The 25,813-nt window shown below is 39.9% G+C and overlaps 1 protein-coding gene across 1 annotated transcript in view; it reads right to left on the minus strand.

Annotated features, from left to right (window-relative positions):
- Positions 1-1,009: 1,009 nt before the first annotated feature.
- Positions 1,010-25,813, minus strand: part of TNFRSF13B (TNF receptor superfamily member 13B) — a 141,397-nt gene continuing 116,593 nt past the window's right edge. Inside the window, exon 5 of the mRNA XM_044090550.1 lies at positions 1,010-2,961. Coding sequence (XP_043946485.1) covers positions 2,681-2,961 — 281 coding nt within the window. The 3' untranslated portion in view covers positions 1,010-2,680. The remainder of the gene's footprint in view (positions 2,962-25,813) is intronic.

Raw genomic sequence — 25,813 nt, forward strand, 5'->3', positions numbered from 1 at the left:
CCCACTGATAAGCTAAAAGGCTTCCCTCCAACACAAAAAGGCTAGGGGGTTCAGAAGCTTACAAAAAGTCCTTGATACAGCAAATCTGTGTCTGGACTAGACTAGTTACAGGAAAGGTGGGAAACAAGCATAAACGTGGGCTTTTAAACCAGAAAGTTGAAAGGGATAGAAAAACCTGCCCAAACAGCTAATAAACTACAACTTCTGGGCTAGAAACCACTCCTCTTGTGGTAGTTACAGGAAAGGTGGGAAACAACCTTGGAACTTTATTTTATTTTTTACAGAAAAGCAGCTAAAACAGCAATTAAAAACAATTCAAATGCAGTGCAAGCTAGCACACTTGAGTGTGTAGCAGTATTAAAGCAAATACAGTTTAAATAAATGGAATTAAATTAAAAAATGACTAAAAACAAGTGCAGAAATCAATAAATTAGGAGAAAATCAAAATGGAGTATCAGAAAACAATAGTAGCATATATATCAGTCAAGCAAAACCTAAGACAGTACAGAACTCTGAACAGTTAAAAAGTGCCAAAAATTATACTTATCAGCTCTATATTTCTAGATTATTTGAGAATTACACTCAGTCAGAACACAAGGAGATTCTAGCAATGGAAGTACAACACAGAAAATACACCTCAGGCAATGACAAACAGTTCACCTGCTTGTCCTTGGAGCCAGCATCAAAGTACATTGGCAAAAATCTCACAGCTGACACAATGCGATGCCAAGAATATTAGACTTTGTTTAAAGATAAGCAACACATTTCTCAAAATATACTGCTCTGATCTCAGCTCTTTATACTTGGCATGTAGCTCTTTGATCTGCCTAATTTCTTCCTCCTTGGTCACCCAAGCTAGGGAATGTGTACCCACAAGGACCACTATCTGTGGGCTTCATTGTCTATTATTGCTAAGACTATCTTTGGCCTCTGACACTGTAATCTCTCCTACCAGTGAGTAACCCTATCACTAGTCCCCCCCCCCCCCATTCTCCTGAGTCTTCTGTTCTTCCCTTGACTAGTTTTGACATTCCAGTATTCTCTTCACTTCAGTGAGGCCTGTTCTTTTTGTTTCTTGCAAGCCTTCCCTGATCCTTTTCCTTCACACCTTCATCCTACTTTCCCTTCACTCCAACTTGCTTTTAAACTTCTTTCATCTGTGGTAATAACAAGTAAAAAAAAATACTAGGAATAGTTTGGTGATTAATGTTCATTAACTAACAGTATTATTTAAATAAGATAGTTTAACAATAGCTGTTGCTACCAGTTGAGACCAGAAGACTGAGAATCTGAGACTGTATAGTCCAGGTGCGATAACCATATATCAGAGGTAGGTTTGGTGGTTGGAAATATTGGTATATTTTTCCTTATAGATGTGGCTTCCTGCAGTACACTGACGCAGTCATTGTACCATTGCAGACATTCAGTCTGTTAATCAGAAGCCACCATGATGCATGTGACATCATTACTTATTAGGGTATCCTAGACAGACATGGATGGAAACAGAGCAGCTGCCAGTATACCTCTCAACAGGTACAAAGCCCCTTGAAAAGTAGGTGCATTCAGCCAAGAATCTGGACATCTAATTTAATGTGAATAACAAATGGCACATGGCTGTTCCTGTTTTCAGTAGGAATATGGGATACTACTCCAAAACAGATTTAAAAAACAGAATTACAAAAATGATGGGAAATATGACCACATTAACAAAGTGACAGTGTAAAATCTATAGACTTTAATGAACTTTATTGCAAAATTCTACAGCACAAGTTCATTTATTGTTGCTTTTAAAAAAGGAAGATGTAAGATGTGTGCCTTCTTTCTTTAAATTATTGGTTGTACGAGCATGTTGGCCACATAGAGTATTTTATGTGTACTGTACAACTTTAAAAAATGTGTAATGAGAGGGGTTCAGAAGACTGTGTGATGATGAAATTAAGTCTGAAATTAGGGAAATGCCTCCAAAATAGGTACATCATGCATATGGGAAAAACAAGCATGAAAATAAGAAAGTGCCTCCAAAATAGGGGCAATTGAGTGGTCAGGCTATCAGAAGACTGGATACAGAATATTCTAAGCTCTGCTATGCTTCATGATAGTACAGGATTCACCCAAAACAAGCTACTTGATGAAAGGAGATGGCATGTTCCATGTTTCACAGCCCCTTGGGGATAAATTAGAAGAAGGATGGAGTATCTGTGCTATAGCTATGGTTAAAGGTGAGGGGTGATATCACCCACCAAGCTCCAGGCAGCTGGCATTATCAAAGTAATAAAAATCACAATAAGAGAGTTGGAAACATCTTTGCTCATATTGGACAGAAAAATCAAGCAACAGCCCATTCATTTAGCAGACATAGAACAGAAAAGGCATACAATTTCCTGATTACAGTGTTCATTATGACACAACCATTATCCAACAGATATATAAAAAACAGGGCACATATTTGTTCATCTTGTACTTTATATCAGAACTCATCATTAATCAAACCTTAACAAGCCCCTGTGAATGCAGGCATATGTAAGAGTTTACACCATGTGGTGTCCTTTTCAGGTCTGATACTGACAGTCATTAGAATACTGAGCTGTTCATTCTCCCAGCATGCCAAGACACTGACTTTAGAACATCATCACATTCCTACAAAGAGCAGCAAATAAAGATCCAGTCATCTTTCTGGTCATCATGGTATGAAAGGCTTGTCTTGTGATGGACAACATATTATTTTGAAGGAGCTGTCCTTGTGATCTGAACATGGCACTGGAACACAATTCATCTCACTTTTAATAAGCTTCATGGGAGATACGGGCATATTTGAAAGATGCAGCCTTGGGTTCTGAATGGAGATGTGTCCTTCCTTGAGAGGCTTTTGCTCTTGAAAGCAGAAGTTGCACGTTTCTACAGGTTCAGGAGTTCTAGTTCTAATGTTTCCTTCTCCGGTACTCCCTGACTTCACAAGGTGTTCTTAAAAAAACAACACAAAACAGCGTAGATGTTAGAATGGCAATATTGTACTCAATTACTTTAGGTGGATTTCCATTTTCTACAGAATATAAATCAATCAGCTTTTAATGTCAACTTTAATAAAAATACAATTGCATAAATATTAAGACTGACACTGTAAGATAAGACAGTATTTCTGAGGGAGGGTTAACAAATCCCTTCCACTTTAAGCATGCTGCCTGTCATCTGTATTTCAGTAGGCAGTAAGTTTGCTGATAAAAAACAGTATGGTAGCTGCAGTAAGCTGCAACCAACTGTAAGATAAGTGTTCAGTTCAGTACCGCATTTAAACATAATAACGATTTATCTGTCTGTTGGGTAATCCGTTAACCTGTTAGTGCTTCCGGTTTTGATAGCTGCACAAATAAATAAAAAGAAGAACCTCAGTAAACAAACAAAAATAAAGAAATGTTGCATCAGTTGCTTTTTACACTCCGCCATCTGGGTCAGGAGTTACGAGGAAACAAGAATCTGAGTTGTTAAGCAAGAAATAACATACAGCAAATTCCTGGTGTCATGTTTAACTGCAAGTCATTTGTCATCGGAACTGTACTGACTTCTTTCTTTTTTTGTTGCAGATTGAGAATGCAATATTTTTTTAAAGAAAACAAACCATATTAACATGTTCGTAGTTGCAGTTCTAAGTCACAGATAGTGTTTTATACAATCATCAAAAATCCAACATTACATAAATTATTTCCTGCCTTCTCTTAATCCTCACTCCTCCTCCAAAATATTATTCTGTGTGCATTGTTCATACAGTTTCTATTGTTTTCTATGCAATTTGCTCTTTTATTAAGATCCCGCCTCCATTTCTTTTATCTCCATTACAATATTCACTGCTTTAAGTACAGTTTGTTTACACTTTGATTTTCATTTTCTATTAGTTGTTTTTGTTTTGGCAGCCACCATAATTAAACTTAAAAAGGCCTTAACTATGTCTAGGCAATTCATATCTTGTATCCCAAGTAAAAAAAAAATCCTTAGTTACAACCATTTGCTCACCCAATATTTCTGACAAAGTACTCTGTATGGAATATTTAAAGTCTGCCAACGTATTACACTCCCAGAATATATGTTCCCGTTTATCTCTTTCTTCCCCATCACACCTCCAACATTTGTCATCTAGCTGTGAAAAAATTCTTTGGAGTCTGCTTGGGGTATAAAAACATGCAAACACTTCCAAACAAAAGTTGTAAATCTTCTAAACTTTGTTGCATATATAGAAGCCATACAAATGCCCTCCCATTGTTTTCTTACAAATTGCTTATCCAGTCTGCTTCTCAGGCTTTTCTAACCTCCTCTGATAGATTCCTATAGTTATTGTGCAATATTTTATATGCCTTACTAATTTTCCCTTTTTTAAAAGCAGCTTCTGTTCTAGATTCAAATAAAAACCTCTAGCAGAGCAGGTCTTTTTCTTTGCCTGTACTCTGATATCACTTTCTGGTAGGGAAGATAATCACTAGCCTGCAATCCAAAGGCATGCCTGGCCTCTTCCCACTCTATTACCTTTCTCCTGCTAGTTATTTGCTCCCAATACCTTAATTCCTTTGCCAGTTTTCTCCAGTAAATTTCACCCCCTTACCTGTTCTCTGTATCCCTGATTGCAGTCATCCCTATAATCAGAATCTCCTTTCTCCATTCTCTTGTTGACTAAGTTCTTTGAATACTTTCTGCTGCTTTATAAATATAATAATCTATATGTCTGTTGTTATTCTTCTTAAGGATCTTCATCCAAAATCACACTCTCTCCTTATTTCTTGAATTTAGCCCCTGCTCCATCATCATCCCTTTCTACTTTGAATTATAGCTTTCTGCTTGTGTTATTTATATCATTCTTAACTGTGAGCTCTGAAATACCCCTTCACATCAGGCAGTCCTAAACTACCTTGTTCTATTGGAAGGATCAACGTATCCCACTTGACCTTTGCACTCCTCCCCTCCCAGATAAAATCCTTCAACTCTTTTTTAATTACTGCCCACAACTTCTCCTCTGTTTCATATAAATATGCCTGACCTATAGAGAATGCAATATTTTTGAAATTTAAGTAACAAAGATGGGGGGTTGCAGCTCTATGTTGGGTAGCACAGAACCCCCCCCCATACAAAAATGCTTTAACATTGAAACCACAAGTTTCAATAGTCACTGCTACACTGTTTGCTCTATACTTGATGATTGCACTTCTGAGTATGAATCATTAAATTACTGAAGTTTCGTAATGGAGCCCAAATTGTCGGTTAAAAGCCCTTCATTTCATAGATCATTGGTGTGAAACACTGTATATAGAATGAAGTGAAGTGACATAGTTTAGGAGCATGGCACAAAACAATTTATTTCAGAAGTTTGAAGATAAATGTTTTCAGGTATGAATCATACCAGAACTGCATTGTTACTAAGCATACAAATCAACAAAACACATTTTAAACATGAAAGTGCCCCTTTTTATAATAAACAAGTTATATGCCTTTATAGGTTCTACCTTTTGGTATTTGAGTGTTTCAGCACATGCAGATACAGTAAGGTCCATTTAGTGTCAATCAGAAGACAGAAGAAGTAACTTCTCAACAAATTATATAACTCAAAGTGATGTTCAGCAGCCTTGGATTTTGTTGTATTGGTTACAAAATTAGGGTGCAGAGGGGCTGTATGGCATGAGGGCAGTTACCTGTCCAGCCTTCTGGTTGTAACCAAATGGACTTTGATTTACCTGGTTAATATAAAGTAATTTATGTTCCTTCCTTTCAGGTGTTGTACCCATAAAAATATATGACCCCCTTTTTGTGACTCTGGCCCCATGCCTGCTGCAGTTGTAGACATTGTATTAGAACATTGCTATGTGCTTCTCTTCATCTAACACTGTGCAATGAAAGCCTTTGGAAATTTTTAGCAAGTTGTAATGGTGCATCTGGGGGTCTGCTAATAGACTGAATCTGCACATTTTATTCTCAGTAGTCTGTTTTATGTGAATATTGTGGGCTGAATACATAATGAAGAAAGGAAAACCATATTCCTATTTGGGTATTAAAATATTTTTGCCAATGGCTCTGCAAGCAGTAGGTAAGAGGAGATGGCTGATCTTGTAACATAGTTTTAACTGAATCAAAACTTTATTAGTTACAGTATCTGTATGTGTGGTACACAGAGTAGGAGAAAGTACAAGGTGTCTTTACTTCTGTTGGTTGATGTTAGGTATCATGTTCCCCTTTAGATCTGTTAAGAGAATAGGAGGGATAGTGGGTAATTTCTCAGCTGAGGCAAAGACCATGACATTTGTTTCCTTAGTGTTAATGAACAGTTTGCTAGAGGTATGGACCAGATAAATAACTGAGTGAAGTTCTCCTGTAACTTGATTTGCAGGTCGGAATGGCTAATACTGGATTGCAGGAGCAGCATATCATCAACTATTGAACTATTTAAATTTATTGGCCATCCCACTGTATTCCATAGTACCAGAATACAAAAGTGCTCACCCCCTTTCAATCTATCTCGCTCTTTTAAAAATAGTGGCTCTCCACTTAGACAGCTAAAACTTAAGTTACCCCCTTTTATATCTAACTGCTTAGTGTACACTGCAGTGTTTAGGATAAACATTTTTTTTCATCTTACCTCTAAACATCTATTGCAAGACCACCATTTATTAGAGAGCCCACATTCTGCCTCTTGGTAGTCATCTTGGAATTAGTGCTTCTGTTTTCTCATGCTGAGAGAAGAAGGAGTACATGTACATTATTTCCTGGAGACTGCTGATCACCAGAAAGCCGAATAACTGCTTTCTAGGTGACAGATTAGAATCTGTGCTTATATTCTGGTCCTGGTGAGAGTAGGAGCAGAGTGCATTGATTCCTGACTCTTTCTGGGTGGAGAGTGAGTGTCTGTGCTTAACGTTCCTGATTGCTCTGTCTGCTGTTTATGGCATATACCAGGAAAAGGTTATAAGCCTACAGACCCTTGCATCATCTAGGACAAGACTGTGGATCACTAAATAGGCTGTAGCCTGTTTCTCATCTTAGGATTGGTGCTAACATTTTGCTTCTGGTGAGAGAAGAAGCAAAGGAGTGTTGTATCCCAACAGAGTGAAGCTGTGCTGAGACCAGCATTAATAGTAGCGAGGCAGTAGCCATTCATGCGACTACCCTCTTTTCATCATTCTTGACATGCAAATTCTTTGTTTTCAGTAAATACTGCATGATTTGTTTCTAACTTCAGAATATCTGCCTAAATAATTCATCCTTAATTTTCAAGGTCTACATATTAGCTTCCCCTCAAGTGTTTGGCAGTGCTTTGTATAGACTCAGACACCTTGAGTGACATTTTTACTGTAAAAGCACAACTGAAATTTCTCCAGTACCTACTTGCACACAGGACAACTAGTTTGCAGTGACAAGCACTGTCCCCATAGTTGCAAACCGACTACTCCTGACAATGATTGATATTCTCACTCCAACTGCCTAATCAACAAAAAAGCATCTGTTGCCATGGATATGAACTTTCCTGCTGTCTCTGTTACCGGCTTGGTGGATATGGGCATCCTAAAGCAATGTAGAAATTGCCTCATGTTTACTGACAACCAGTTAATTCTGAAACAAACTGATATGGTATGTGAAAGATGTATTTATACAATGTCACTGGAGGCAAAGCTCACACATAAAAGTATTCCTAATGTGAATAAGGTTGTCAGTAGTACACACACACACACTGCATCCATCATGCACAATTCAAATCAGACATATCAACCCACATATGGTGCAGCACTTAATTGTAACCTTCTTAAGCCACAAAGACTTCATAGATGAAATACACATAACAAATACTCTCAGCAGCCCCAAATGCACTCTTTCAAAACAACACCCACATCAAAACATAGATCTACATCTAATGGAGTCTCTACCTCTAAGCCCATAAGGCAAGCCACCACACAATCCAACATTCTAGTCATTGGAGACTCCATCATGAAGCACACTGATGTCCCTTTCCCAGGCTGAGTAAGGAGAAAGACACGGTCAGTTGTTTATCAGGGGCTAGGATCTGCCACATTACGCAGGCACTCAGGTCATTGGACCACAATTACCAATATGACTCAGTCAAAGTCCATGTGGGAGTAAATGACCTGAGACATACCTCCCTAGACTATATGAATAGAGACATCATGGAGCTCTTGGAATATGTGGCTCAGGCTGGTATGAGACTATCATTGAGTGGCATTTTATCTTCTCCAAGGATGATGCCACAATATGAACAAAAGTTGATTGACTTTAATAATTGGCTTAGTTTCTGCTGTTATTCTAAGGGAGTGAAATATCTGTCAGCATGGAAGGAGATGGTCAACAGACCATGCTGCTTTGCCAGGGATGGTCTGCACCTCTCCCCTCTATGCTTTTGAATATTAGCTAAAACATCATCTTTCCCCATAGCGCCTTTTTTAGGCAATGCAAAATTGAAAGTACTTCCAACATAACAAATCAAAACCAAGAAAATCTAAAGGTATTACTACTCAATGCTAGGAGTCTAAATAAAAACTCCACTCACTAGAAGCTCTCATTACCCTAGAGAATGCAAATGTCTGTGCAGTCACTGAGACATGGTTTAAAGCCATGGTGAGCACACCAACAGTGCTAGGTTATAATGCTTTCCACACATTTAGGTCAGCTACTTCACAGGCAGGGACCAAAGGTGGAAGTGTCTCTATTAACATAAAAAATAAATATACTTCAAGGCTGGTCAAACAGGGCAATGCACTTGAGATGCTCCATGTTCATACCACCATAGGCAAAATCCAATACCATTTCCTTGCAAGCTACAGGTCCCCCTCTATGACCCAGGAAACCCATACCATGTATTTAAACTTATTAGAAACACTAACTATTCAACCAAATACCATATTCATAGGTGACTTTAATTACCCCACTATTAACAGGGAATCCTATACGACACCAAATGTACATGCACAGAGATTCCTGGGTTTTGTAAACAAACTCCCTGGACTAGATAGTCAATACACCAACCAGGGGTACAACCAGACTGGATCTTGTCCTCACTAATATGGGAGAATGCTGCACACCCCCTACTGTAATGCCTTCCGTGGTAAGGTCAGACCACAAAATGGTCTCCTGTGAAGTAAAAAATAAAACCTGGACCCCCAGCTAAACCTGGAATATTCAGGAACTATTCTAAGGCTAACTTCCTACTATTAAGTGATAACCTGGCAACATTTCAAGCCCCCATAAACCCTGAGGATGCTGCTACTCATAGAAACCCTGTATGGGCATGTTAATAGCTGCATAGAGGCAGCTGTACCCACCAGGAAGAAGTACAAAACTAACTCAAAAAACAAGCCACCCTGATGGAATCACAAAATCAGTCAGATGTATAATAGGAGGAAGGAAATCATGGCAAAAATTAGGAGGTGCAGCACCCAGAAGGATAAAAGCACTCTCACCAAACTAAACAAACAACTCAAGAGGACAAATAAAGTCTACCAAAGCCAAATTTGAGGTAAGTTTGGCCTCCCAGGCCAAGGACAACCACAAAGCATTCTTTAGTTATGTCTGCAACCTCAAAGGCAATACACATTTGTGTGCAGAGCTCATTGTAAATGGAGCCACCTATACTGAGTTAGAATTGATTGCAAACCTCCTGGCTGATAAATTCAGTTCTGACTTTACCCATCTCTCTCCTCAACCTTCCCTCAGGAAATACCATCAAATATAACTCCCCCTAATATCACTAGGGAACAGGTCCTTAATGCTCTCTCTAAGACCAAAAACACTGCATCAATGGGCCCGGACAATATCCCAGGTTGCCTTCTAAATGGCATGAAGCATGACCTATCAGGACCTCTGGAATTACTATTTAACTGTAGCATCTAAACAGATTTCGTACCTGATGAATAGAGAAAGGCAACAGTAATCCCTCTGCACAAAGGTGGGCCATCTACAGACCCTGAAACTACAGACCATAAGTCTCACTAATCTTTTTATGTAAAGCCATGGAAAGAATTATCATGGAGATGATCAATAGGGATATAGTAAACCTCCAGACATTGGACCCAACCCAGTTTGGTTTCGTCAAGGGCAAATCATTCCTATCAACCTGGTGGACTTCTTCGAGCAGGTCACCAAAGCAATAGATTAGGGCAAAATTGTTCGCACTTCCTACCTTGACCTGGCCAAGGCATTTGACACAATACCCCACTCAGGCATTGTTGACAAACTCAAGAAGTTAGGTACAAACCTGTATATCACCAGGTGGATAGCCAAATGGCTCACAGACAAGACCCAGGAAGTTAGATTTGGGGAATCAACCTCTACAAACAAGCCAGTCACAAGTGGAGTCCCTCAGGGATCCGTCCTTGGACTGCTCCTTTGTGGCATTTAATTCTCAGAAGTTAAGGCCAGTGTCAGTGGTCTCTGGCTAACTAAATTTGTAGATGATTGCAAATTAGGAGCTGTCATTGAATCTCACACTGACACAAACATTCTCCAGGAGGGGGTGACAGACAACTTGTGTCAGAGCCATGAACTAAAACTAAATGCCAAGAAATGCATAATAGTATCCTTTGGGAAGTCATCCATCCCTGGTAGCTATCATATTGACAACACACCCCTTACAGTTGACCCAATAGTCAGGGACTTAGGGACACACATAGATAGCAATCTAGCCTTTGATCATCATGTGTCTACAGTAGTGAGGAAATCATTCTATATTGCACAACTTATAAACAAAGGTATGGTATCTAAGTCCATGAAAGGCATTGTTACACTGCATTCGACATTCATCAGACTTGTCATTGAGTACAATACCCCCTTTGGTATGTACCTAATCAGGCATATCCAACAATTGGAACATCCACTGGGCATAAGTAAAATGTCCTATGCAGACTGCCTCAAGGCCTTCTCCCTGCATTCTGTGTCATACAGGCTTTTGAGGAGAAATCTATGCCTGGCATACAGGGCATTGTCAGAACCCACTCTGATGGATCTCCTGCATATCCACAAAACAAACAGCACCTGAATTACCCATTCTAAAGACTTAAACCTTGCCTGTGATATAAATAGTTTCTGCTGGAGAAATAGGTATGTATCCCAGAGACTACCGCATCTATGAAACAGGCTTCCCATCCATGTGAAGCACAGTTTCTCCCTAACCCAATTCAAGTGCAACTTAGACAATTGGATAGGAAACTGGAAATTCATCCCTGGTTTGGCACCTATGTCTCTAATGGACACAGGTAACCTGTAAATGGTCCATCTCACAAGCCACTGCTTACACTTATCAAGGGTATCAGAACTTGTCAAAGGTTTGGGAATGCATGGCTAGGCTTAAAATGGCCCTTGTGTTCATTAGCCTAGTAAACACCTGTGGCCCTATGAACCTATCTACATACATTATTAATATAAGATGTGGTAGTTATAGGGAAGATAATTGACAGAGAGAAAGAGAGAGAGACAATAGCAGAGAGCATAGTAAAGAACATTGTGGTATACCTGTATTAAGTATGCAGCAGTAATTGATGAGATGCTACTTATGGACTTTTTTTGTGAATCCCCTACATCATCTATGGCCTTGCTATCCAGTGCTCCACATCCACGTTGGGTCAACCAGCTACTTTGATTCCCCAGACTTCCTCCACTTCTGGTGGGTCTTGTTGTGGAGCTTAAGGGCATCCTAAGGAGTCTTATTTAACTAAATTCTTTCAGGAGGGGTTTCAATTATTTCCTACTTGCCAATCCTCATTCCTAGTGTGATATCATAATGACACTCGATGAGTAGGCATGCAATGGGTTATTCGGCGTACTGTTCTGCATCTGTGGCAGCACAGCTGTGCCCATCACCTTCACCTCTGCTTGAGCTATGCCCCCTCATGCAACATTCCTAGCCTCCATCAGTGACTGTAACCAAGAATGCCCATGTAACTACCCACCCTCTCCAGGATGAGCATGGTCATCCTTCCCCTGCTGCTCTGGCAGTCAGCTGAGCAAGTAATTGAATCTGGGTTAACTGGACTGTAGTCAGGCAAAGTTGTGGATGGTTATACCTCTACATCACCAGAGAGGCAAATGCTGCTACTATGGATTTTGAAGGTTCTGTCTTTCAAAAAGCTGACCCCCCCCCCAGAAAATAGTGTTATCACCAAAGTTCAGTGTTTTGAGTTTATTGAGAAGAAGGCTATGGCTGACTGTTTCAAAACCTTTGATATGTCAAGAAAGAGACCTGTAGTAATGAGTTACTTATTCAGGTTGCAGTAAATGGTATTAATGGCCATTATCAGGGTGGTGAAGGTACTGAAGGCATTGTGAAAGCCATGATGCGCATTTCATAACAGACTATAGCTGTTAATGTGGGTAAATATTTGTTTGTATAAAAGTTTTTGGTAATAGGGTAAAGGTTAGAAATAGTTCTGTAGTCCTTCAACCCATTAGTAAAAGAATCATTCAGCCCATTAGGAGAAGTGGCTTTAGGTACTGGGAGAACAACTGCATGCTTGAATGCTGGTGGGACACTGCTTGAGGGGAGAGAGAGAGGTTAAATATATGGATAAGGAGTTTAATGAAGTTTTCATCTGCAAGCCTTAGGAAAGTGAGATGAAATTTGCTGAATATGGATTCTCATTTGTTATGTTTAACTACAAGGGACCTTCCCATGACTCATTGGGATGAAAATAAGCAGAAATTCTGGGGATTTCTTTAACTGCTGCAGGCAACCAGATAGTGGCATTTAGTACATGGCTAGGTTGGAAGATGGGAGACTTTTATGTGACTGGCCAGCAGCTGTGTGTTTGTATGAAATGGAACCATAGCTCAGTCTTATCTTATTTTTATCTCTTTTACTGTAGTTAGACATCTGACATGTAAACAGACAACAAAGTATCCATAATTAGCGACTTGCTGCCAGTGGGTGAAACATGACTCACTGCTGTCACCATTTGTTCATTTATTCTTGGACTTGCTTTGCAGGACCAAGACAATTTAAGTGAACCAAGCTAGAAAGGAATCCTTTACTGTATAAAACAAAATTGCAATACATTATGACACCATTATTAATATCGCAGTCAGATGTCTGAGAGCCACACAGAAAAGGGGCTATAAAAAAGGGGCTATAACTGTTGGGTGGAGGTGAGGCTGGCAATGGATGAAAGCAACTTGCTCTCTTGTGTTTTGCTCATTTTAAACAGTCTAGGTTTACAAGACTAGTGCACGTTTGTGTGAAATAAATTGGAGTATTTACTCTGTCTCTCTCTCTCTCTCTTTCTTTTTCACTGGCTACTGTTTGCGTGAAACAAACTTAAAACTCTCCCTGATTTTTGCAGAACATCCATGACTTTTACCTCACATCTTTGGTCTGTTCCTCATGAAATATGTGGTTTTCAGGCAAATCATTGTGGATTGTAGCCAATAAATAATGACAGAGATTTGAATTTCACACTTCATGTCATTCAGGAAATACATGTAAATGCAAGAAATTGTTATTCTAGTGACTTTCTAAGTACATGACAGCAATATTTAAGATCTGTTCTTGATTTGGGGCCTTTGTCTTTCATCATTTATGGCCTTGTCCTTGATTCATGTGCTAAGAAGTTGAGAGGTATTCCTTTTTATCACAGTCAGATGAGGTGTATACAGCAAAGTGGAGGTAACTTCTGGGTTGGAGTTGTTTTTGGATGAAAGTAACTTACCCTTTTATCACTTGTTCAGTATAAACAGTCCAGCTTTGCGGGACTAGTGTGTTTTGGTGTGAAATAAGTAGGAGTACTTGAGGCTACTCTTTGTGTGAAACAAAATTGAAATTACATAGCTCTCAGTTGTCTCCGATTTTGTAGAATGCCCAGGATTTTGCCTCATATTTTAGTCTGTTCCTCATAACATTTGTGGTTATCTGTTATATCACTGAGGATTACAGCATGAAATAATGACAAATATTTGAGTTTCAGACTACAAGTACTTTATCATTATTTTTTGGCTTTATCTATGATTCTTTTACTAAGATATTATCATACTCGGATAAGGTTTACACAGCAAAGTGGCTATAACTGCTGGGTGGGGTGGTGCTGTCTCTGGATGAAAGAAAATTACTGTCATGCTTTTTGCTCAGTTCAGATAGAATGCCTTTGTAGAAATAGCATGCATTTATGTGAAATAAGTTGGAATACTTAGTGAATATAATATTATAATATGTGCTGGTCACATTTTTTAGTCATTCTGCTCATCTTCCAAGTGGTTGGCTGCTGAGATTCACCTGCATAAATCAACTGGCAAAAGCTGATTTAAGTATACTTTTCTCTGCACTTATTTAAGATTAGAAATTTGTAGGTAATTGTTATATATAATATAATACAGGGAGATAATCCTCCCTGTCTCTAGCTGCAGTTAGTTGCCAGAAGTGTGAAAAAGTGTAGCCATCTTGATACATTGAAAGTTGTTAGACTGCTTTTGAAATTCTGTGTTAACTTAGCCTGGAGGGTTCTGCTTGCATTATAATCTGTGCTGGTCACATTTTTTAATCATTCTGCTCATCTTCCGAGTGGTTGGCTGCTGAGATTCACCTGCATAGATCAACTGACAAAAGCTGATTTAAGTATACTTTTCTCTGCACTTATTTAAGATTAGACATGTGTAGATAATTGTTATATATAATATAATACAGGGAGATAATAGTTCCTGTCTCTAGCTGCAGTTAGTCTCCCACCCCCTCCTTGTTCTTGTTGTGGTGTTAATCTTGGTGGCTTTGGAACTGCCTGCCACTGCTGTAAATCTGTTTTTGGACACTCCTACTGGGCCCATCTCATTTGCTCACTCAACTGAGTCAGTGAGATCATATTTTGATTTCAGACACTCCTACCAATCCCATCTCCTCTGCTGTGTACAGACAGAGCACTTGGTAAGGACATCCCCTATAGCATTCTAATCTGTTCTGTTCCTTCCCTCTCCACAAGAAAAAAAAAATACTTATAGTTTCTTGAGCTGCTCTTACATAACTGTCTTCTACCTTAATACCTTAATTTGCTGTTCTAGGTGTTTTTAAGTGTTCAAGTGCTTTTATCTGATTTTTCATAAATTGTTTTTGTCATTTTTAACTATCTGCATTTATTTAAACTGTATTTGCCTTAATATTGCTACACACTCAAGTGTGCTAGCTTGTACTGCATTTAAAGTATTTTTGCTACTGTCATTAGCTCATTCTTTCTAATACAGAGAGAACTTTTTGAGAAAGCCAACCCACTTACCTAAAAAAAAAAAAAAAAAAATATATATATATATATATATATATATATATATATATATATATATTCCAAGCTTGTTTTCTGCCTTTCCTGTAAGTAGTCTATTCCAGATACAGATTTGCTGTATCCAGGACTGTTTGCAAACTTCTGCGCCTCAAGCCTTTCTGTGTTGGAGGGAAGCCTTCTAGCTTATCAGTGGGAGTGGTAAGCACTAGGTAGCCTATCTACCACAAGAGTGGTTTCTGGCCCAGAAATTGTAGTTTATTGGCCATTTGGGCAGTTTTTCCATTTCTTTCAACTTTCTGGTTTAAAAGCCTGCATTTGTGCTTGCTTCCCACCTTCCCTGTAACTAGTTTAGTCCAGATACAGATTTGCTGTATCCAGGACTGTTTGTAAGCTTCTGTGCCCCCAAGCCTTTCTGTGTTGGAGGGAAGCCTTATCAGTGGGAGTAGTAAGCACTAGGTAGCCTATCTACAACAAGATCTATATACAGATTCTTAGTTTTAGCACTTGAATTTGCTTATCTGTGCTCAATACTTGTTCAAAACTTGTTGTAAGCACTAAATAAACTACAAATTACTACAGCACTCGCCCTGCCTCATTACCTAGAGGAAAACAGTTTTGGTACTTACTTTCCTCACTTGCTTAGAGAAAAACAGATCTTGTACTCACTTTCCTCACTTGTCTAGAGGAAAATATTTTTTTATTCAGGCATGTCCAAGGGTGAGCTCCCAGTGTTCTCTCCTGTCTAACTGATGAATCTGGGCATCTTAGGGTAATATAGCAATTGCCCCATGTATACAGACAACCCTCTCCTCCTACCACCCAACACTACAACCTGTGAGAGATGCACTTATCTAGCCAAACTGGAGGTAAAACTCTCTCCAACCAAGACTGAACTTGATAGTCAAGAGGAGAAGGGAAACACTTGCACCACACTACACTCATCACATAGTCCCACTAAACCTACACCACCAAAATCCACACATAGAAACACAAAAACATTCGCAGAGGCTCTCAATAATAATCTGCTCAAGCAACAGAGACCTCCAAAGCAGAAACACAAGCAACCTCCCACCACCAACATAACCCAAATGACACATAGCCCACAGACTCAGTGTGCCACTCAACCACAGCCCATAAGGCAAAACAACATACCCAACACACTAGTCATAGGTGACTCTATAGTCAGGCACACTGATGTCCCACTCACCAGGCTAAACAAGGAGAAGGTCACTGTCAGCTGCCTGTCAGGTGCCAGGATCTGCCACATTACCCATGCACTCAGGTCACTCCATAACAAGTACAAATATGACTGTGATTATCCATGTTGGTGTGAACAACTTGAGACGTACCTCACTGGACTACATGAAAAGAGACATGGAAGAACTCTCAGTCTTGTAGCCCAGTCAGGTATGACCCTAGCCCTGAGTAGCATCCTGCCATCACCCAGAATGATACCGCAGTACAAGTACAAAATGATTGACTTCAACAATTGGCTAAGCTTCTGGTGTCATTCTAAGGGGATCCAGTAGCTGTCCACCTGGGACGACATGGTCGACAGACCATGATGCTTTGCCAGAGATGGCCTGCACCTGTCACCCCTGGGATTCTGGATACCGGCAAAGGCTCTTGCCGCCCCTATAGTGCCTTTTTTAGGAAAGGTTCAAATGACAAATTAACCACCATAACAGGAACAGGCAAGCAAAAACTGAGGGTAATGCTACTCAATGTTAGAAGTCTAAATCTCAAAATGCACTCACTTGAGGCACTCCTTAAAATGGAGAACATCAATGTCTGTGCAGTGACTGAGACCTGGTTCAAGGCTCCAGAGAGCACCCCTGCATTACCAGGCTCATACAATACTTTTCAGCCATCTAACCTGGACAGGAACACCAAAGGCAGACGTGTGTCCATATTCATTAAGGATATCCACAGCTCCAGGCTAGTTGCTCAGCATAATGCAGCCAAGTTTATCCAAGTGCAACTAACTCTGGGCAAAACTGCAATCCAAATTGTAGCTTGCTACAGATCCCCCACCATGCCCCAGGATCCCCACTCCTCTTTTCTTGATATACTGGAAAATATTAGGGTTCAACCAAACACCCTAATATTGGGCAATTTCAACTACCCCACCATTAACTGGGAAAACTACTCATGTACCAACTGTTTCACTCAGCGCTTTCTGGAATTCATAAATTCCAATGCCCTAGTTCAACTTATCCACACCCCCACCAGGGGCAACAATATCCTAGACCTAGTCATTACCAACATGAGTGACTGGTGTTCCACACCTGAAGTCAACTCCTCGTTGGTCAGATCCAGCCATAAGCTAATCACCCTAGATATCCGCATCCCGCCCCCACCCCCCATTAAGGAAACCACGGTAAAAAATTTCTCCAAAGCCAACTTCATGCTTCTTAAGACAGAAGTGGTGAACTTCATGAAACCCATGCAGATGGACAATACAGTTACGACTGCTGAATCCTACACAAATGCACTCTATAAGCACTTACACGAGTGCATGGATTGTGCTATCCCAAACAGAACCAAGACGCTATCCTCCAAAAAAGGAAGCCAATCTGGTGGTCCTCTGCCATAAACAAACTCTACAACAGAAGGAAGAAGTTGTTGCAAAAGAGAATAAAATCCCATGAGTGGAGGAGCTCCCTGCTCAGCCTCAGCAAGATGCTGAAATCCCTTATAAGATTCTCCAAAACTAGCTATGAAAACAAGATTGCCACTGATTCTAAGGACAACCACAAAGCATTCTATAGCTATGTCAAGAATCTCAATGGCAACACCCATATCTGCTCTGAGTTACAGCACAATAGCACAAAAATTACAGAACCAACTGATATTGCCAACATCCTGGCAGATAGGTTCAGTGCTAACTTTACCCCCCTCTCACCCCCTAAAGGGCCCATATCTATACAGGAAGAATGCAGAGTCCCTGTAATCACAACTTCACAGGTAAAAGCAGCACTCTCTAAAACCAAAAACACAGCATCCATAGGACCAGACAACATTCCAGGCTGCGTTTTACATGAACTTCAGAACGAACTGGCTCCCCACTTAAGCACCATGTTCAATCATAGTGTCACGTCAGGCTTTGTACCCATTGAATGGTGCACAGCAACAGTTATCCCACACCACAAAGGGGGAGCCACCACTGATCCTGGGAACTATCACCCTATTAGCCTGATGAGCCTGGTCTGCAAGGCCATAGAACGTATCATCATAGAATTCATAAACAAAGACATTGGTAACCTCCAAACTCTGGACCCCACCCAGTTCAGGTTTGTTAAAGGCAGATCCTGCATTCTGAACCTGGTCAACTTCTTTGAGGCAGTCACCAAAGCTGTAGACGAGGGTACGGTGGTTCACACAGCCTATCTTGACCTCGCTAAGGCTTTCAACACCATCCCCCATTCTGGAATTATAGTTAAACTCACTAAACGAGGTATAAATCCCTATGTCACAAGATGGGTTGGCAACTGGCTCACTGACAGAACCCACACTGTAAAAGTTGCAGACTCCAAATCTGACTTCAAACCAGTGACAAGTGCAGTCCCACAGGGTTCAGTCCTGGTACCTCTCCTGTTTGGTATCTACTTCTCTGAAGTACAGGCTAACACAGAAGGCCTCTGACTAATGAAGTTCGCAGATGACTGCAAATGAGGAGCTATAGTCGAGTCCCCAAATGATGTGGACATCCTACAGAAGGGCCACACTGAGACAGATGTCTGGTGTCAGAGCCATGGCCTCAAGCTCAGTGCCAAAAATTGCATTGTTATCCCCTTTGGTAAAAACTCTGTACCCATGAACTACCACATAGGCGTCAGTCTTCTTAACACCAAATGTGTGATGAGACCTTGGGACCCAGGTGGACAGCAGTCTCTTCTTTGATAATCACGTTGCCACAGCAGTCAGGAAATCCTTCTACATGGCATACCTCATCACAAAAGGGTTCTCATCCAGGAAAAAAGAGGTCATTGTTCCCCTCTACTCGACACTCATTAGACCCACTATAGAGTACAATGCACCCTTTGGAATGTACCTCACAAGACATCTGCAGCAGCTGGAAAGGCCACAGAAGTACCTCACAAAGAGAATTACTGGCCTCAAACAGATGCTCTACACTGATCGTCTCAAAAACTCCAGCTTTACTCTGTAGTATATTGCCTACTCTGAGGTGATCTGTGCCTAACATATAAAGCTATGTCAAACCCAGAGCTGTTGGACATGCTACATGTAAAGAAATCCCAATCCCTCCAAGCTACACACTCTAGGGACCTAAACCTTGTCACCACAATAAACAGGACTTGCTGGAGGGATAGATTCCTGTCCCATAGACTTCCCATACTCTGGAACAAGCTACCCATCTATGTCAAGCAAAGTTCCTCATTAACACTCTTCAAGAAAAATCTTGATGAGTGGATGGGAAATAGGAAATACACCCCAGGGATCACTTCTGTGGCTCTGCTCGACAGGGGTACATGAAATTAACTTTCTTGGGTTGGTGTAAGCAAGGGAACTTTGTTGGCTAGGCTTACTTAGGCCCTTGGGCTGATAGCCTAGTACCTACCTATGAACCTATGAATATGTGTTTGCTTGAAACCAACTTGAAATCATTGTTGTGCCCATAATCATTATTCATTTACTTTTACTAAACTCAAATGCATGATATAGACACAGTCAGCTAAGGGGTTATAATTGCTAGATATGATGGGTTGTCTGTGGATGAGAATGACTAACCCTACTGACATGATCAAGTAAAACAGTCATTGGCATGGCTTTGCAGCTTTAGTGTGCATTTCTGTAAAGCAAGTTGGAATACTTTACTATGGCTATTTTTTTTTATCATAATCACATGTGAGGTATATGCTATTGAATATAATTGATGGGTGAGGATAATGGTGAATTGGTAAATTATCACAACAATTCAGACAGCTTTTTCCTGGTCAGACTGTTTTAAATTTTGGAATTTTGTTATTAATATTGGTTAGTAAATTTTGTTTCACTTCTTGATGGAAAGTGTTCAAGACTACTCAAATTTAAAAACGTGCAAGTTTTGCTTTATTAAACAATGCATATAATTTAAAACAATCTGGTGGATAAGTGCACATTTAAACCAATCAGAAAGGTAAATACAAAACAATGTGAATATGCATAGTCAAAAAAGTGTTTGTGGGTAGGGGGTAGAAGGGTAGGGGGCCTGTTGTTTGAAAACTACATGGACCACAAGGTATACTTAATCTGCAGCTGCTGGTCTGAATTAATGTCTTAGTCTTAATAATTCCTTGAAATGGAGACCTATTAAATCAGACATTTCTACACTTTGAATTATTTGCACACACAAGATACAAGTTTTATTTTTTGTTTACCTGATTTAATTCTACTGTTGTTTCTCATTAACAGTTTTATTTAAAACAAAGTTTATTGTAAGTTATTTTACTTCAGACAAATAGATGGCAGCAGACTACAATACATGATATGTAGCTCTCATTACTGTCTCTGGCTAATTAGATGATAATTGAATGAACAGTTAATTTTCTGAATCACAAAATGTGCTGAATTTATTATTTAAGATAAGGCAGTATGAATGTCCTGGTTTTATCTGAAGAAGTCTCTATAGTTTTACACAAAAGTGTTTATTAACATTTATAGCTTCAGCTTTGCTTTTTCAATATTTTTAACTGTGCTTTACTACTGGATCTTACGTTCCTTTCTTGTTATTATTAACATGCTCTGCAATCATGCAGAGCTAGCATGTGATACAGGCTACATATGAAGTCATACATTATTCATAAATGGACCCATGTTCAAAGGAGCAATGACGTACATTACTGCAAATCTGAAGGAGTTGGTATGCAAATGAGGTTTCACAGAATAGTTCATGATTTACAAAATATTATACAGGGGAAGAGGCAGGGGTTTATGGGCATCCAACTGAAGATGTACAGAAAAAAATACAGACAGGCAATCAATGGCTAGAACGGTGGTGAGCAAAAACATCTCCATTACGTGTGCAGAAAGCACACATAAAAAGTTATTTTTATAAAGGGTCTACAACAGCACATTCCAGTGTGCAAAACTGTGCATATGAGCACACTGCCTCAAACATGCTGAAGCTGCCCTCCACTCAGTAACATGGTTGAGCTCCCACTAATATCAGTTGTTTAAGTGAATACATCACTATCATATACAGTAATATGATGCCATGCACAGTCACAGACAGTAGACTAAATACTTTTATCAATCACTTTTGCCTATGACTGGCATGACTGAAAATGGCAAGAGCTGCAAGTTTCCATGTCCACTGTGCTGTCTACTGATCATCCGTCCCAAGGGGGCACACATTATGGTGCATATGTTGTACCTCTAGTGTGCTAACTATTTGCACACTCTACAGCCAATCAGTGACTTCATTGCCACAGCTGTGTATAGTAAATATGTGTGTACAATGTGTGCCCTGTGCATTTCATGGATGTATTCTGTCAGCATGCCATTAGCATGATCTATGCTTACGAAGCAGAGTTAATTTATATAATTGTGCACTATGTTTATGGCTATGGTGGCCCATTTTTAAGTTAGGATGTGGTAGGTACAGAGGAGCTATACCCTCTTGCAAAAATAAGTGATAAAATCTTATTATTTGCAGTACTGTGTGGCTAGTGATGCTCCTTTCAGAAGGTACTGAGGTACCAGCACGGGTACCTATCAAACCATCGACAACTTAAAATAACGAAACTGACTCCACCGACAACTGAATTAACCGACAGTGCAAAAACGGATGTTTACAAGGTAAGGGGTGTAAATTCGCTACTCAAGCCTACCATGGTTTAGGAAGGGTGGCAGTGTCATGCACACCATGGTAGGCTTGAGTAGCGAATTTACACCCCTTACCTTGTAAACATCCGTTTTTGCGCTGTCGGTTAATTCAGTTGTCGGTGGAGTCAGTTTCGTTATTTTAAGTTGTCGATGGTTTGATAGGTACCCATCCAATTATACAAGTTTAATATGAAGGATGCTATGGTGTCACTGTTTAACTTACAGTGGAAGGTTGCTTCTCAGGTATGTTAGGCATTGTGTAATAAATTTGTCTCTCCAGCAAGTTTTATTTATGTGCAGGTAAAGATTTAAATCTGTAGTTCTGATATTAGTCGAGCTGTTTGACTTGCAAAGATGCAGGCGTTCATGGCACAGAATATAAGGCATAGCTCAACATGTAAAAGACTATAAGAAACCGAGTAAAATGATAGCACCTCAAGCCTTTCCTGGCAGTGAATGGAGTTTAGACAAACAATCTTTTTGGTTAGGAATGTCTAGGGCCTTTCAAGTTTCTTAATATATCTAGAAAGAGATATCCTGAAGGGGTTGTTTTTCTTCAATAACTGGTTTAATTGGGACTGTATAAAGAAAAATAACTTCTTTTGACCTTGACGAAATGTCCTTCAGATACTACTTGTGCTAAATAAAATGGATTTCTGATTACTGCTGCTACGTGGTGGTTAAAGGAGAGGGAATTATCAACTCAGTTTCCAATATCCTTGACTACATTATTATTTTGGAGTGGGATACTAGCTATATTGCAAATTGCTGTACAAGTCAGAAACAAAAAAATCAGAGCATTTGACACAATTTTTTTTACAACTATTATTAATCAATCGTGAACTACATTTTTCCTTGTAGGATTCAGCCATTTGATAGCCACCATAAGTGCATGCTGTACGGATGTATATGCACCATACACCACTGGACATCAGCTATCATTTACTGACTGAATGACTTCTTTTGTATGTTTTGAAATAGTTTTTTCAAACCTAGGAAGGTGCCATCATATTAAGCTTCTTGCCATTATTATTATTTTCTTTTAGGAATGTTTCTCATAAAATTGTGGTTTTCTGGCAAATCCTTGGCAAAGCATTGAGGGTTGAAGTCAGAAAAATAATGACAGACATTTATTTCAGACTTCATGTCCCTCAGAAAATTCATACTATTGCAAAACCTGTTATTCGATCAACTTTCTAAGTTTGTAAAGAGTAATATTTAAAACGTGTCCCTGTTTTTGGGCCTTTGTCCCCCCACTGTTTTTGGCATTGTCCAGATGTTTTGTTCTAAGAAGTTAAGAGGAATGCTGTCACAGCAAAGCTAAGAACAACAAGCAAATATTTCTCTGTTCACTCCCAATGTTCTGTGGCCTCAAGCTTAAACAAGTGAACATTTCTTCAAAAGAATGAAGTAAGTTCACTTCATATGATAATATGCAAAAAATAAAAGCTTTTTAGAAAGGTTTGAGAAGATCTCTGAAATAGTAATTGAATTTGGTCAGAATTCAGAGATATGGTCTAAGATTCAGAAAACTTAGCCATGCCATGCTAAGTGAATTTGTAAGATGTGTCCATGAGAAGGGCGTATGTAATTCAGAGACACAAACATACCACAAGTGGCAACTGAGAAATAGTATAAGTGGCTGTGGTATACATGGATTTGGCCGTATGGCCAATTGTCGAACGCACCATGTCAAACTGCAGAACGCCAGTACGGCATAAGTCCGAACGCAATTATGTCAAAACTCCAAACATCTCCCCCTTTTTGACCCATGGTAGCACTTGTTTAGCTGGTAGAGCAGTTGGAACTGTCGAATGTCAAATCTTTTACGACATTCCGACCGTTCCACATCTACATTTCATCATTTAAATTCGGACATCACCCTGTTCGACTATTGGCAGTACAACCAAATCCATGTAAACCAGTGGCTGTGATGTATGCTAATGGCCATATAATGACATGGTAATTAGGCATATTATTAAACTGAATAATATGCAAGTGAGTCAAATGAAGATGTCAGAGCAATTCAGAAACATATAAACAGCCCACCTCAGTGGTGTGCATGTCATAAAAAAGACCGCCACTTATTCCTGGAGTTCATGCTGCAGGAATTGTGAAAAAAATTTAGGGGTTGCTGCCGCATTGGTTAGTGTATATTTCCAATGCACTTTAATTGTAGCCACAAGACACAGTGGTGCACGTTATCGCCCCTGAAGATACAATGTCATCTGAATGCACTTAACATAACGTGCTCCACGACACTAACATTGTTGACATCTACTGAGTGGAGAGAGACATTGTGGAGGACATAGTGGGCATATATCAGTCTCATATGCAGTCCGTGGGAGTCATGGATCCCCTATCCCAGTGAATACCAAGGATGTGTAGCTTGACATAAACTAGTTAAAGCAACCTACTAGGGATACAGTAGGAGTATTTTAGGGATCTGCCTCAAAAACATTGCATCTGTTCCTCTATGCCATTCTGTTCCCTGTGGTAGGTCCTATGTGCTGTGCACATACCACAGGAGACAGAACCAACACCATGTTGGACTTCTGTTATATAGCCTATTTCCTTTAGGTTCTGGGAGCCATAACTACACCCACATTCAAATATAGGCTCCATCTGGGGAACTGAGATAATGGTATGTGAACTGCATAGGGTATTACTCCATCATCTGGCGGGTGTTCTATAATGCACAGAATATCATCTGCAATGTGAGTGCAGATGATCTAGGAAGTTTCCAGTACTCCAGCATATCTCACACATAACCTGCATCAATATTTTTCAAAGGGTGTTTTCTCTCAGGGCTGTCTTTTTGGTGATACTGAATATGTGCTGTTACCCTGGTTAATGACACTCATTAGACATCCCCCAAATCAAGCAGAGCAGGGTGCAGTTCTGCATATTCACATTCCAAGACCATTTGGGTGGCTGAAGGCATGCTTTTGCTGTATGGATTCATTAGAGGTGTCCTGCAGTGCAATCCTAGCACTTGTGCAAAAAGGTTTACAGTATTTGTAATCTTATATAACATGACAACTGAGGAGGCAGATGTAGCAAGGGGCCAATTACAAGAGGAGGACAACACAGAACCCCAGTCAGATGAGAAGTCATTGGAGGAGCTAGCTGCAGGAAAGTGCAGTATGCTGTGACACTGGAAAAAGAGCTCACACATAGCTTCATCATGTAAGAATGCTTAGTAAAGCAGAAACACTAAGCAAAACTGATGCATGCTAATCTAACACCAGACTGGGCTCATCCATGCATAGACTGTACATTAGACATAAGCAACCCAAGTAATAATGTATAAAGGATAGGGTGCAGTTATCATCATCTGCACAAATATGGGAGGGAGCACATGTGTGGATACCTTTCACAAGGAGATGGGCGAGTGTGGGAAGAGATGTAAAGAAAAAGTGCAGATGTATGCATGGGCTGGGATTAAAGTTGGAGTGGTCATCTCAGGAAAGGTACTTAAAAAGCACATTGTGTCAGGGAGTGTGTGTGTGTGTGTGTGTGTGTGTGTGTGTGTGTGTGTGTGTGTGTGTGTGTGTGTGTGTGTGCGTGTGTGATGTAGTGTGGCTAGTGGTGGTCTGACTGTGTGTCTACTAGGACACAGCCTCAGAAGTTGGTGCAGCACTATCTATCAATCTTGTGGAAACATCATTGACATGTTAAGTATGTTCCCTTGGATACCTATGGCACCACTGTATAAACCATGGAAAGTTCTGTGATGCTTTATAGACAACAGTGTG

The sequence above is a fragment of the Protopterus annectens genome, chromosome 12.part0, assembly GCF_019279795.1.
Source record: "Protopterus annectens isolate FY-2018-M chromosome 12.part0, PAN1.0, whole genome shotgun sequence".
Lineage (NCBI taxonomy): Eukaryota > Metazoa > Chordata > Ceratodontiformes > Protopteridae > Protopterus > Protopterus annectens.